This window comes from Cajanus cajan, chromosome 11 (assembly GCF_000230855.2).
Source record: "Cajanus cajan strain Asha chromosome 11, NIPB_CcT2T_4, whole genome shotgun sequence".
NCBI lineage: Eukaryota > Viridiplantae > Streptophyta > Magnoliopsida > Fabales > Fabaceae > Cajanus > Cajanus cajan.
In genome coordinates this window covers 31,681,606-31,695,265 of record NC_138527.1, presented here as the reverse complement: position 1 = coordinate 31,695,265, position 13,660 = coordinate 31,681,606, and the positions used below count along the sequence as shown (strand labels likewise).

Below are 13,660 nucleotides of genomic sequence, written 5' to 3'. Positions count from 1 at the left end.
AAGTTGGTAGTGTATACTCTCGGTATACGAGCAAGAAGTCTCTTATGGACTTCGTATCAGCCATAAAGTTTTTAAACTTTCCCGAAGATGAAGAACCTTCTGCTGTCTTTTTCCAACCGTGCCGAGGTGACGGGGCTTCGAATCCAGACTTCGTTTATTTGAATCAAGGATCGTCCAAATACCCATTCTTTTACGTGTATGATTATATGTTCCGGGATCTGAAGATATCCCTCCCTTTTGACAATTATTTCATGAGTATACTTCGGCTTCTTAATGTGGCGCCGAGTCAACTTCACCCGAACACCTGGGCCGCTATGCAAGGGTTTAGGCATTTGTGTCTAGCCCTTGGTCTCCAACCCACTCCACATCTATTCCTGCACTTCTATACGTCTCGGCCGACGAAGAAGGCTAAGTGGCTGTCGTTGATTCGTCACAATGATTGCTTGCTGCAACCTTTTACCACCTCGTACAAAAAATTTAAAGTAGGATTTATGAAGGTGATGATTCGGCCAGAACCAGGAAAAAAGTATTTCTTTGATGCCGAAGGGAATCCACTATTTCCCTTGTATTGGACCCGGAAGCCGCGCAAGTACGATACGGTTTCCAAATCACGCATGTCCCCGGAGGAGAGAATGAGTCTAAGTTTTTTAGACAAACTACCTCGGCCTCTACCATGTCGTCCTCTGATCCGGTTGTTTGAATCGGCCGATGTAGTCGAGGAACTAATTGGTATAGTACCTTTCTTATTTACTTAAATTTGTGTGTTATCATTGATTTTGACTAATAATGTGCAGGTATAATGGCTGCCCATGGAGATGACGATCTAGACATCCGTAACCTGATCCGGAATCAGTTGGCGGCCACTACTGGAAACAAGACTCCAGCCCCGATGGGTGGGAATCAAACTACCGTCCAAGCTGGTGGGGTAGGGTCGTCGGCTCGGAAAAAGAAACCCACTCGGCCCCAACCTGAAAAAAGAAGGTCGGATGTAAGGGCCGAGAAGAAAGTCGCAGGGCCAAACAACGCCGAGTGGCTAGCCCCCCTGTTCCAGAAGGTCTATCTTCACCAAGTTTTTTGGCCGGGAACGTCAACGCTCAAGATTTCCTGAGTCAAGACTTAACTTCTGAAGCCGGCCAAGGGATGCTGAGTCGCATGAGCTCGGCTCAAAAATGGAGCTTCTTCTGCGAGTTCCAAGTGCGGACCGTGGCAATGGCCCAAAGCATAGTTATGCAGCCGAACGGCGAGGCTGATGGGCTGCGCCAGCAGCTTGCTGAGCAGGAGAAGTCTCTTCAAGAGACGCTGGCGGCTTTAACAGACGCTCAAACACCCAACAGCAAGTACCAGGCTGAAATGGATCGCAGAGGGCGGGTTGCCGACGACTTGGCCTTGAAGGTTCAGCGTCTCGAACTTGCTTTGAAGACCGAGACCGACAAGGTTACTGCTCTAGGGAAGGGGTTGGATGCTGAGAAGACCGCTTTCGAGGCCTATAAGGAGAAAGCGCGTGCCAAGGTCCTTAGCCAGCATCAGGCCGGCTTTGCCCAAGCGGCTCGGCAAGCCTGTCATTTTGGCGACTTTCCGCCAGACTTCCATCTTGACATGACGAAAGATTTCTTTCAAGGGAAGCTGGTGGACCTCACTTCTATTCCTCCTGATCAACAAGCCGACGAGGAAGCTCCGGCTCGGGCGAACGAGCCAAATGAGGATGTTACAATTCAGGAGGAAGAAGCGCCTGAGGCTGGTCCGATTCCTGGCGAGGCGGAGGTAGTTTCTTAGGTTTTTGCGTTGTAATTCCGGGCCAATAGTGCCCGTTTTTTTTTTGTTGCTAGGCCGATAGTGCCTTTTAATAAATTCGATTTTTCTCTTCGTATACTGATTTGAATTCTTTTCGCAATGTTTTTCTCATTGGCCGAGAGTCATCTCGGGTTAGAAGATCTAAAACTAAAGCCGCATCCTTGGCCGAGAGGCATCTCGGGAGGGAAGACGTAGGATTAGAAGTCACATCCTTGGCCGAGAGACATCTCGGGAGGGAAGACTTGTAGGATTGAAAGTCACATCCTTGGCCGAGAGACATCTCGGGAGGGAAGACTTGTAGGATTGAAAGTCACATCCTTGGCCGAGAGACATTTCGGGAGGGAAGACTTGTAGGATTGAAAGTCACATCCTTAGCCGAGAGACGTCTCGGGAGGGAAGACTTGTAGGATTGAAAGTCACATCCTTGGCCGAGAGACATCTCGGGAGGGAAGACTTGTAGGATTGAAAGTCACATCCTTGGCCGAGAGACATCTCGGGAGGGAAGACTTGTAGGAACTTTAATGTTAAAAATGTATAGTAAGTCAAAGATAGTTGAACTGTGTTGTTATTGATTGGATGCTTCATTAAAAACCTTGCCGGCCAAAACCTCTTTTCACGATTTTTTAAGAGGAGAAAAGACCGGTTCAAGGAAAAGAGTGCATCATTATACATAGTTGAAATGTAAATACATGATGTTGATTCAACTGTAATATGTCTTCAAATGAGTAGAATTCCATGTCCGAGGAACGACCTTGCCGGACAGCTCTTCTAACTTGTACGCTCCATTATTGAGGACATGCCGTATCCGGAAAGGGCCGTCCCAGTTGGCTGGTAGCTTCCCTTCTAAAGAGTTGCGTCTGGCTGACCCGGTTGCTCTCCATACAAGATTACCTTCGTGAAATGTTCTCGGCTTAACACTTGAATTGAAACGGTGTGTCATGCGTTGTTTACATGCCTCGGCCACAATCTGTGCTTTTTCCCGTGCTTCATCGAGGACATCAAGCTCGGCTCGGAGCGAAGCATTGTTAGACTCCTCATGGAAGTGCTGTCTTCGGAATGATGGCTCTCCGACTTCAACCGGGATCATGGCGTCCGCGCCGTAAGTCAGGCGAAAGGATGTCTCTTTTGTTGCTGATTGTGGTGTACATCGATACGCCCAAAGGACCTCTGGCAACTCTTCGGCCCATGCCCCTTTTGCTGAACCGAGCCGTTTCTTTAATTCGATGAGGATAACCTTATTGGCCGCTTCGGTCTGGCCGTTCGACTGGGGGTGCTCAACTGATGTAAACCTATGCCGGATGCCAAGGTTTTCAAGGAAAGAGTTGAACTTTTTGTCCGTGAATTGTAGGCCGTTATCCGAGATGATGGCATATGGGATGCCGAAACGGGTAACTATGTTCTTCCAGACAAATTTCTGGACATTAGCGGCGGAGATGCAGGCAAGCGGCTCGGCCTCAATCCACTTTGTGAAGTAATCGACAGCTACGAGGAGAAACTTAACTTGTCCCTTCGCCACCGGAAATGGGCCGAGTACATCAATGCCCCATAAAGTAAACGGCCATGGAGAGCTGATGCTATGCAGTTCAGCAGCTGAGGCATGGATGAGGTTCCCGTATTTTTGGCACTGAACACATTTCTTGACAAAGTCGGCGCAGTCCCCCTTTAGAGTTGGCCAATAATAACCGGCCTGCAAGACTTTAGCTGCTAAGGTTCGTCCTCCGGAATGGGAGCCACAAATACCCTCATGGACTTCCCTCATCACGTAATCTGGTTGGTGACTATCTATGCATTTGAGCAGCGGGGTGGAGAACCCCCGTCTGTAGAGGTCCTCGGCTATCATAGAGTACCGAGCCGCCTGTGTTCGCAACTTCTTAGCTTCCAACGGGTCGGCCGGTACTGCGCCGTTAGTGATATAGTTCCGAATGGGTGTGGTCCATGAGGGTGATTCATCTATTGCCATGCACTCGGTTGTTACGCTTGGGGAGGGAACTTCAAGATGAATAGTGGTGCGCAGCTGTCCCGGCTTCCGGCTGCTGGCGAGCCGAGCTAACTGATCAGCTCGTTCATTGTTGTTACGCAAAACGTGCCGAACCTGAACCTCGCTGAATTCATCCTTCAATCTTTGGAATAGATGATAGTATTGTAATAAGTTCGCATCTTTAACTTGGAAATTATCATAGACCTGCTCGGCCACTATCTTTGAGTCGGTCCAGCATATGACTCGCTTCACATCCATCTCGGTTGCCAACCGCATCCCAGCTAGTAGGGCCTCGTATTCCGCTTGGTTATTCGAGGCACAAAAATCGAACCGAAGGGACTGCTCAATTGTGACGCTTGAGGGACTGGCCAGTATCACTCCTGCTCCGCTGCCTTGGGCGTTAGAAGACCCATCGACATGCAAGGTCCATGGTTCGTCTTCAAAACGCCCCGAAGGGGTAAGCTCGTTAACAAAATCAGCCAAGTGCTGCGACTTGATTGGACCTCTCGGCTCAAAGGACAAATCGAACTCTGACAACTCGACCGACCATGCCATCATTCGGCCGGTAATCTCTGGTTTTCTTAATACTTTTGCCACTGGACAATCGGCCCGAACAATTATCTTGTGGCTATGAAAGTATTGTCTGAGTCGACGAGCAGTGTAGATGAGTCCTAAGGCTACCTTTTCAATTAACTGGTATCGTCGTTTGGCCTCCTGCAAAGTCCGACTGATGAAATACACTAGTTGTTGCCCTTCTCGGTTTTCTTGTATTAGCGCAGCGCTAATTGAGCTGTCGGAGACCGCTAAGTATATGATCATGTCAAGATTGGCAACTGGTTTGGAAAGGACTAGGGGTGTACTAAGGCGCTCCTTGAAATGTTGGAATGATGTTTCACACTCCCGGGTCCATTGGAATCGCTCGGTCTTCTTGAGCAAAAGGAGGATGGGTCTAGCTATCTCAGCTAGGCAAGGAAGAAAGCGGGAGAGCGAAGTGAGCCGGCCTGCCAACTTCTGAACTTCTTTCAGGGTACTTGGGCTTTTCATGCTTAGAATGGCTTGGCACTTGTCAGGATTTGCTTCAATGCCGCGACTGGACAACATAAACCCTAAAAACTTGCCGCCTGAGACCTCGAATACGCACTTGTCGGGGTTGAGTCTCATTTGGTGGTGCCGAAGCGCGTGAAACACATCAGTCAAGTCCTGTGCGTGTACAGATACGCTACTTGACTTTACTACCATGTCATCAACGTACACCTCCATACATCGGCCAATGTGGTCGCTGAAAATTTTGTTCATCAACCGTTGGTAAGTGGCTCCGGCATTTTTCAGGCCGAAGGGCATAACTCGGTAACAGTAATTGGCTGTTTCGGTGATGAACGCCGTTTTCTCTTCATCTTGAGGGTGCATTCGGATTTGGTTATATCCGGAATATGCGTCAAGGAATGACAGGAATTTGTGGCCAGATGCCCCATCGACGAGCCGATCAATGTTTGGTAGCGGATAGGCATCCTTCGGACAGTCTTTGTTCAAATTAGTGTAGTCAGTACACATGCGCCATTTCCCATTCGGTTTCTTGACCATTACTACATTAGCTAGCCAAGTTGAGTAGTGTACCTCCCGGATGAACTTGGCTTCTAGCAACTTACTCACCTCGGCCTCTATTGCCGCCTTCCTGTCCTCCCCAGCCTTTCGACGCCGTTGAGCGATCGATCTTGCTTCTTTGCTTATGGACAACTTGTGACAGAGGAAACTAGGATCAATGTCGGGCATGTCAGAGGGATGCCAAGCAAATAGGTCACTATTTTTGAGGATCACTTGGCTGACAGCCAATTGTTCCCGCTCGGACAGGTTGGCTCCTATATAAGTGACTTGTGACTCCAACACCCCTACTTGAATCGGTTGCTTGTCATCAACAGGCTCGACTCTTTCGTCCTGATCGATCCGGGGATCAAGGTCCACAGTCGAATGATGGGACACCGAGTGAACCCCACTCGGCCTCCTAGGTACCTCGTCTTTTATTCTTGGCAGTCGCAAACTAGCGAAGTAACATTCCCGCGCCGTCTTTTGGTCGGCATGAACCGTGACGACTCGTCCTGACTCGGCCAGAAATTTCATGGCCAAATGAGGGGTAGATACGACTGCTCCGAGCCGATTCAGGGATGGTCGTCCAAGGAGAATGTTGTAAGATGTGCTGGCGTGTACCACCACATATTTAACTGAAACATCTCGGTATTCAGCGCCTTCAAATCCGAACCGAGTCGACAACTTGATGTATCCCTTGGTCTTGACCCGTTCGCCGGAGAACCCGACCAAGGGTTCATCATACGGAACTAGCTCGGACTCCGGGATGCCCAACTGCTTGAACGTATTCCAGTAGAGGATGTCGGCCGAACTTCCTTGGTCGACCAACGTCTTGCGTACAATACAATTGTGAATTTCGACGCTGATTACCATTGGATCATCCTGGTCCGGATCGATGCCTTTAAAATCAGCTTCTGTGAAAGTTATAGTGGGAAGGCGGCGACGAGCAGATTCGATGGCATGAACATGCCGGACAGCTCGCAGGTGTCTTTTCTGTGCGGATGAAGACGAGCCACCTCCAACGAATCCCCCGGCAATGGTATTGATGACTCGCCGAGGCTGTGCCGAAGGCTCATCCTCTCTTCTATCTCTAGACCGACTACGTTCTCTACAAGAACGTGTTTCTGTCCTTTGTTCGAGTTGGTCGCGTCTCCGTGACCGGTCTTCGTATCTCGATCGATTTGGACGCTCAACAAAACCTTGCAGCTGTCCCTGTTTGACTAAGTCTTCAATCTTATCCTTCAGAGCCAAATAATCGTCAGTTGAATGCCCACGGTTGCGATGATATCTGCATGACTTGGTCGTATCTGCCCGGGGAGGGGTTGAAGCTCGTTTTGGGATGACCAGTATATCCGAGGCCAGTGCTTGTTCTAATACTGCTGACCGGCTAGTATTGAGGGGCGTGTATTGTGAGTACCTTGGTCCCCGAGGAGGCTTCTCGCGGGGAACCAACTCTTTCGGTCGACTCCGAAAACTCGGCTCGGCCAGCTTGTCAGGTTTTGTTGACACTTCTACTCGGGCTTGGTTCCGGAACTCGGCCAATTCCTCCATCTGCATGTACTTGTCGGCTCGCCGACGCAAATCATCCATGTCTGTAGGGGGTTTCTTACAAATGCTGTTGGCAAAAGGCCATGGCTTCAAGGCAGTGGTAAGGTGGTGTACAGCTACAGCAGGGTTTAAGTCTCGAATTTCGAGCGCCGCTTTGTTGAATCGGCTCATGAATGTCCGAAGAGATTCCTTCTTCTCCTGACGAATGCTGATTAGTGCCAACGAGGTCAATTGGTGAGGCCGACTGGTAGCAAATTGAATTGTGAACTGGGAAGCCAACGTACTGAACGAATCAATCGAGTTGGCCGGAAGCCGAGTAAACCAACTCAGTGCTCGTCCCTTTAAGGATGTTGGGAAGATTCGGCATAGAGCAGCATCATCGTTTGTGCTTAGAGTAACTTGAGTCAAGAACACATCCACGTGTTCGTCTGGATCGGTAGTGCCATCATACTTGTCTAAGGGCAAAGACTTCCAATGGTCAAGGAGTGCCATCTGCATGATGTTCGGGGTAAAAGGATGCCGATGTGCTCCGGCCGGCAAAGGCTGGATCGGTCGGCCAACCGAAGCATGCGCAGCTGGAGCGGCGACAGAGGTATGGGGAAGAGAAGAGTGAGGGCCCTGCGAGTGGAACGACCCCTGTGTGTGAGTTGTCTCAGATGGTTTCCATGTGGGATCCCGGTATTGATTTTTCAGCGCAGCATTCTCTTCTCTCAATGCAGCCATCTCGGCAGCATCTCTCTCTCGCTGTTGTTTCATGGCGATCATTTCTTCCTTCATCTGGCGCACCATATCGGTCAAGTTTGTCTCCTCAACCGTCTCGGCCCCGGACTGATGCTCGTCTTCAGACTGTTGCCCTTCAAAATTAGTATTCCTTGTCTTTACCATGATTCTTTTACTCGTAAACTTTCAGTGTTTCTGCAATGCTATCGGTTCGGCCCCACGGTGGGCGCCAAAATGTACCTGCTCAAGGATACACTCGTAGTCTTCTTGGTAAGAAGGGCCGAACGGATACTTCAAACGGATTCTTCAGAGGGGGGAGGTACCTGCAAAAGGCACTCCAACGCTCAAGTCAGGATAAACACGATATTCTAGGATAATTAATGAACAGTGACATACCTTGTTATGTGTGACCTATTTATAGCATCTGACATGGGCCTGAGCGTGATGGGCCCTCTCAGACATTTACCAAATTAGGTAATACGGTACTAATTGGTTGTTAGGCTTTAATCATGTACTTACCTTTCTTAATTGTGATTACCGTTATAACTTGTTTAACCCTTCGGCAAGAGGCCGAGCCGACTATTCAATACTAGTTGGAACGGTAAATGACCGAGCCGTCTAGTCCGTATACGGCAGCTTGTATACTTCCGGTATGATCTATGTTGGAACGGTACTTGACCGAGCCGACTCGATGAGTGATGATGGTCCATATTGGCATTAACTAGACTGATGTCGGTTCTCGGCCTCATGCCGAGCCGACGTTGATGGTGATGCTTGTACGTGGCTTACTATGCATGAGTGCCTGACGAAATGGCATGTGTTGGCCCACGTGACCGATACGGTCTCTCCGGTACAGTTAACTTTGGACAAACACGTGTGTGCCATTGGGCTAGGTTGGGCTGGGCGTGAGTGTGGGTAAGGATTGTGTGGGACTCTACCATGTTCGGCCTTAAATGCACAAACCCAACACAGTTTGGGCTTAAAAATTACACCAGAAGTCCATTATGGAAAATTTGCTTTAACAACAATAGTCTAGCTAGTTATGACACAACAATTCTGTTCCTGTATTTTTGTGAGGCCCTTCTCTGAATGATTATTTAAAAAAGTTAGGCATCAAACTGTTGTCGTTAGGAAACATTTATAATTGGAAGCGTGTAGGTGTAGGTGTAGGAACATGTATTTTATACGTTTGCTTAAATAATCGAAATTGGATAGGGAGAAGGCAAGGCAATGAGACCCACATTTGACGAAAGAGGATAAAGAATTGGGTGAGGCAGAAGAAGAATAATAATACTAAGTAGTACGTGGATAAGGATGAATGAAAGAAAGGCACATGAATGAACATAGCAAGCGTACGTCGTCAACAACACCATTGCTTCAATTCCCCTAAAGCGATTGCCAAAGCATTAAACACTCCACAGCTGACAGACTTCACCAATTATCATTTTCATTCAATGGTAACTCAACAATATTCCTATAAAATCATGTTGGGATAAACATTTTAAAGACTAATTTTTATCTTCCTTTTAAGTTAAATTTAACTAATAAATAAAATTATTTTACTTTTATATTTTGTAGAAGAACTTGTAGAAAAATTTACTAAAGCAAATCCCAAATTGTGTGAAGAACAAGGGTTTGTATTTGTTTTGCCAAATCAATTAAGTTAAGGGGGGAAAAGGCCTAGATAATGACTCACAAATTAATATGTTTGGTATAATGTTTTAGACCTGGTTTTTTACATCTCAAATGTTATTTTTAAGTGTGTATCCATTTATTAATGTGATTCAACAATCTATTAATCACACCTCTAATGTACAAGTTAATCTTCATAGCTACCGTATCTATTTATAAGTTAACTAATGCCAAACATTTTCTAGTCGACTTTAAAGGACAAACAAAGTTAACATCAAACTCTCTTTTGTTTTTGTTTTTTCTAAAGGCTTTATTTCACAAGTACACTAATAATATAAATTTAATGATCATACACTATTATAGTGTAATTCTTTTTATTTTTTTTACATAATTAATTAATAAAAAATTACAATTTATATGATTTTTAAGATAATTATTATAAAAGTCAATAAATTTATTATATCTGTAAATTGTGACCGGATGATGGGGTTAAACTGCCATGTGTTACCATTAAACCCTAATAATAATATTATTATTTAATATAAAGTTTAATAAATATGTATTATTTGTGTACAAAATTTATATTATCAAACTATAATTATTATATAAGTAAGAAAATTATTATACATGATACTCTATAATTAAATGAAAATAATGTGCATTATCTATTAAAGACAATCTTGTTCAAGTTCAATAGGATAATTATAAACAGTAAAATTCTCCTTTCAATTACATACTTAGAACTTAAATTCAAAAACATTGATTAAGTGTATGTTTTACAAGAAATTTGAGAAGCTTACATACTCCTTTTATTAGTTTATAAACTAATTTGACTAAAATAAATTTGTTTGGTACTAAAGTTTCTTTTAGAATTTTGTAAATTTTTTTTTGTAAGTTAATTAAAAACACTTAAAGCTTATTAAGTTTTTTTTTCTTTTTTATCATTATTAGTTTACTTGAAATCATTTTTTTAATTTAGAAATCTTTTTGTCTTACATGTCATTCAATCACTCTCATTATCAAATAAATAAATATATTGTTTTATATTAATAAACTAACTTATCAACTAATGTTACTAAATATTTTTAATTCAATTAATTAATTAATAAGTTTTCAACTTTTGAAACTTAAATTATAAAATTTCAACTACTTATAAGTTTTTAGTTAATTTATAAGTTAGTTTTACGAAACACATCTTATATTAAAATACCTTTGTTTCTATCGAAATAACTTCGTTTCGGTTGATCCAGATACTTGGTATTTCAATTGATCCCGATACTAGGTATTGCATATATTGTTTATTCATTAATACATATAATATTAAAGCTATTCATTTGTTTTCATATTTTGGTATTATCATATTCCTATCTTAATAAGATATCTATCTATATTTGATGTTTATTATTCATATGATACTAATTTTGTTTAATCGTTGACTTGGTAGTATATTTAACCTAATAAAAGTTATTACAAATATATTCGACACATAATCATTTTTATTTTTTATTTCTTAATAATATATTATTAAAAAAAGTGCTATTTAAAACTGTATGTTCAAATTTAATTTCGAAATGAATCACAACCTAAATGAATAAAAGTTAAAATTTAATTTCCATGCATTTAAGTACAAAAAAAATACACTATCAGCTAATTAAAATTTACGGCAGATAAATTTTTTAATATATTTATCAGAAATATTAATGAAGTTATCACATATTTATAATTAGAAGACAATATAAAAATATACTACATTAACACTTATATATTACCAACAAGTGTGACATAGTTATTAATTTTTAGGGTAAATAAGATCTGTGGCATCCATTTTATCTTCGTTACTATCCAATCCGCTTAAATTCTTTTAAGAATTAGGAATAAAATTACAGGTTAAAATAAAATAAAACAATTTCATATTTTACTTCATTTGGCATCCATTTTATCGTAAATTGATGTTTATTTGTGGATCCATCATCCATGACTTTCTCAGTTCCCCGCTTCCGCTTGGACCTTTTCTCTTTTATCGGGTGAATTAACATTCGCATCCATTCTTACATTCAAAACATGTTGAATCATTACTCTTCGATCTGCTTCTAACACACAATATAATCCAAAGGAGATGGGAATAAATGATCGCACATGGTGTGGTAGAATATCCTTAAATCGTCTTGCTGAAGTTAACATAGACGAACTCTGTTTCAAGCCTATTTTGGCATTGTTTTAAATTTTAATTAATAAAATAATTAATTGATTCCGGGTAATTGGGTTGGTGAAATATCTCTCATATCTTCTCCAAAAACTAAGACAGCGAAAGGAACCTTCCCTCTGAATGTTACATGAGTGGAGGTCCTTTTACTTCCAATACAAAATCTTACATGCCGAAAGGACGAGCCAATTTTTAGTCTTTTCTCTCTCGTTCTTTTGTTACTTTTCCTTCTTTTCAAAAAAGGAAAATATTCTCAATTTATGTTGGTTCTATCAATTTGTAGTTTTGTTCCATTTATTCACACCTTGAGTTCAAGTTCTTTGAACATTCATGTGCCAGCTGTCAAGAGATAGTTCTAAATTTCATTACGAGTTCAATTTATCTCTTGCATCGAGTCTGGTCCCCCATGTGCTATATGCGTTCCAACATTGCCCTGCAATCTCTTTTGGTGTTCTCAAGAATCTAACATGTCCTCCCGTGTTCATAGTTCAGTGTTTATATCAGCATTTCATTAGTTCCTTTGAACCTGGCCAGAATCCCAGAACTCAAAAGGAATTTAACATGGAGAGAATTTATGCAGACAATAGAGGTCGCTGAACAAAGAAGTTAGTTCTAAAATCTGAAGGTTTTGCATAAGCCCCAGAACAAAGAAAATAAATCTAATTTCCACGAAGCATTTTTAGAAGCATATAACAATTCATAACTAACAATGGAACAAGAATAAGAATCAATAAATTTCAAAAATTGAAGCATCAAATAAAGAAAAACGTATGGTAATGAATGATGCCAGGAACATAAACAAATTTATGTCGGGTAAAACAAACTTACAATGGAAACGCGCCAAATGCTGTCTCGTGCGAGTAAAATATTCTCAGTCCTCAATTAAACCTGTAAACAGAAATGCCAAAACCATTTATCAATCATATCCGCACTCTTAAAGATTAAGGCAGAGAGTTTGTAAGGACAGTGATGACAAGGAAAGGAAATAAAATGAGATGGATAAGTTGATAATAAAACCATGGAACCAGCGAAGCAGAAGTATTTGGCAAACGAATAAAAAAAGGCACGGGAAGAAGAAAAGGACGAACGAACTCACCAAACACGAAATTGGAGAGAAATTCATTAATGGGCAATCAAGGATCACAAGCTAAAACCACAATCCTTGACTTGTCAACGATTTTACATCACACATATTCAGGACTCTCCTTTCCCCCTTTTGTTTTCAGTCTTGGTTTTTATAATATTCTTTTTTATATATCATTTTCTTTTTATAATAATAACACCAGTACTTCCATTCCACTATTCCAACACTTCATCTAAACGACACCGTTTCGCTATTGCCAGTGGTTCCCGTTGTGAATCAGATAAACGTGGCCATTGTTCCCATGGTAACCGTAGCGCGGCAGAGGAACATTCCTCCCGGACGATTTCGATTTCTGTACCACGACCGGATACGCCGGCGCCGGCGACATCTGGTGGACGCAACGGTCGACCGACGGCGCCGACGTTCTGTAAGTCCGGCCAGAGACGGCGGCGGCGGTAGGGCTGCAATACGACGAGGACGAGGACGAGGAGGAGGAGGAGGAGGAGGAGACGGAGGAGGAAGAGGATTTGGACGGCGGTGTGGAAAGTTTGGTGGGAGATCTCGGCGGTGACGGCGGCGAGAGAAAGGCTCTGATCTTGACGGAGGAAACGCGGTCGTATTCCTCGATGAGGTTGGCGAGATCTTCGTCGGAGGTGATGGAAACCAAGGCGTCGAGGTCTTCGGAGGGTAATTGGCAGCGAAGGTGCCTCACGGAGGCGCCGCAGAGCTCTTCCAGCTTCAGCAGTAGCTCTGTACGAAACGCGATTAGGGTTAATACGAAACGCAAACGCAAACGTCGTTTAAAGTGGGAGTGAGAGAGAGAGAGTACTGACCGGAGAAGAGGATGGAGCGGTGGACGGCGAGGACGCGGGTGTGGCCGCCGAGGTAGCGGAGCTTGCCGTCGGGGTAGCGAGGGAGGATTCTGCCGCCGTAACTGCAGAGGAGTTTGATGGTGGAATTGGGAGGCTTGGAAGCGGGTTGGGCCGGGCCGAACATGATGGGTTCGGGTAAAGTGAGGTCCAGTTTTGGATAGTGAAAAGGAAGAGGAGAATGTTTGAGAAGGTGAAGGTGCTAACTGCTAAGGAATTTGAAGTAGCGCCTTCAAGCCTATAAGTCTTACCAT

At 43.4% G+C, this 13,660-nt stretch overlaps 1 protein-coding gene across 1 annotated transcript; it reads right to left on the bottom strand.

The window, feature by feature from the left end:
• Positions 1-12,545: 12,545 nt before the first annotated feature.
• Positions 12,546-13,660, bottom strand: LOC109801370 (uncharacterized). The gene is made up of 2 exons (XM_020362425.3): positions 13,371-13,660; positions 12,546-13,287 (listed from the first exon to the last, which is right to left on the bottom strand). The coding sequence occupies exons 1-2, from the start codon at positions 13,531-13,533 to the stop codon at positions 12,788-12,790; spliced, it is 663 nt and encodes a 220-aa protein (XP_020218014.1). The 5' UTR covers positions 13,534-13,660; the 3' UTR covers positions 12,546-12,787.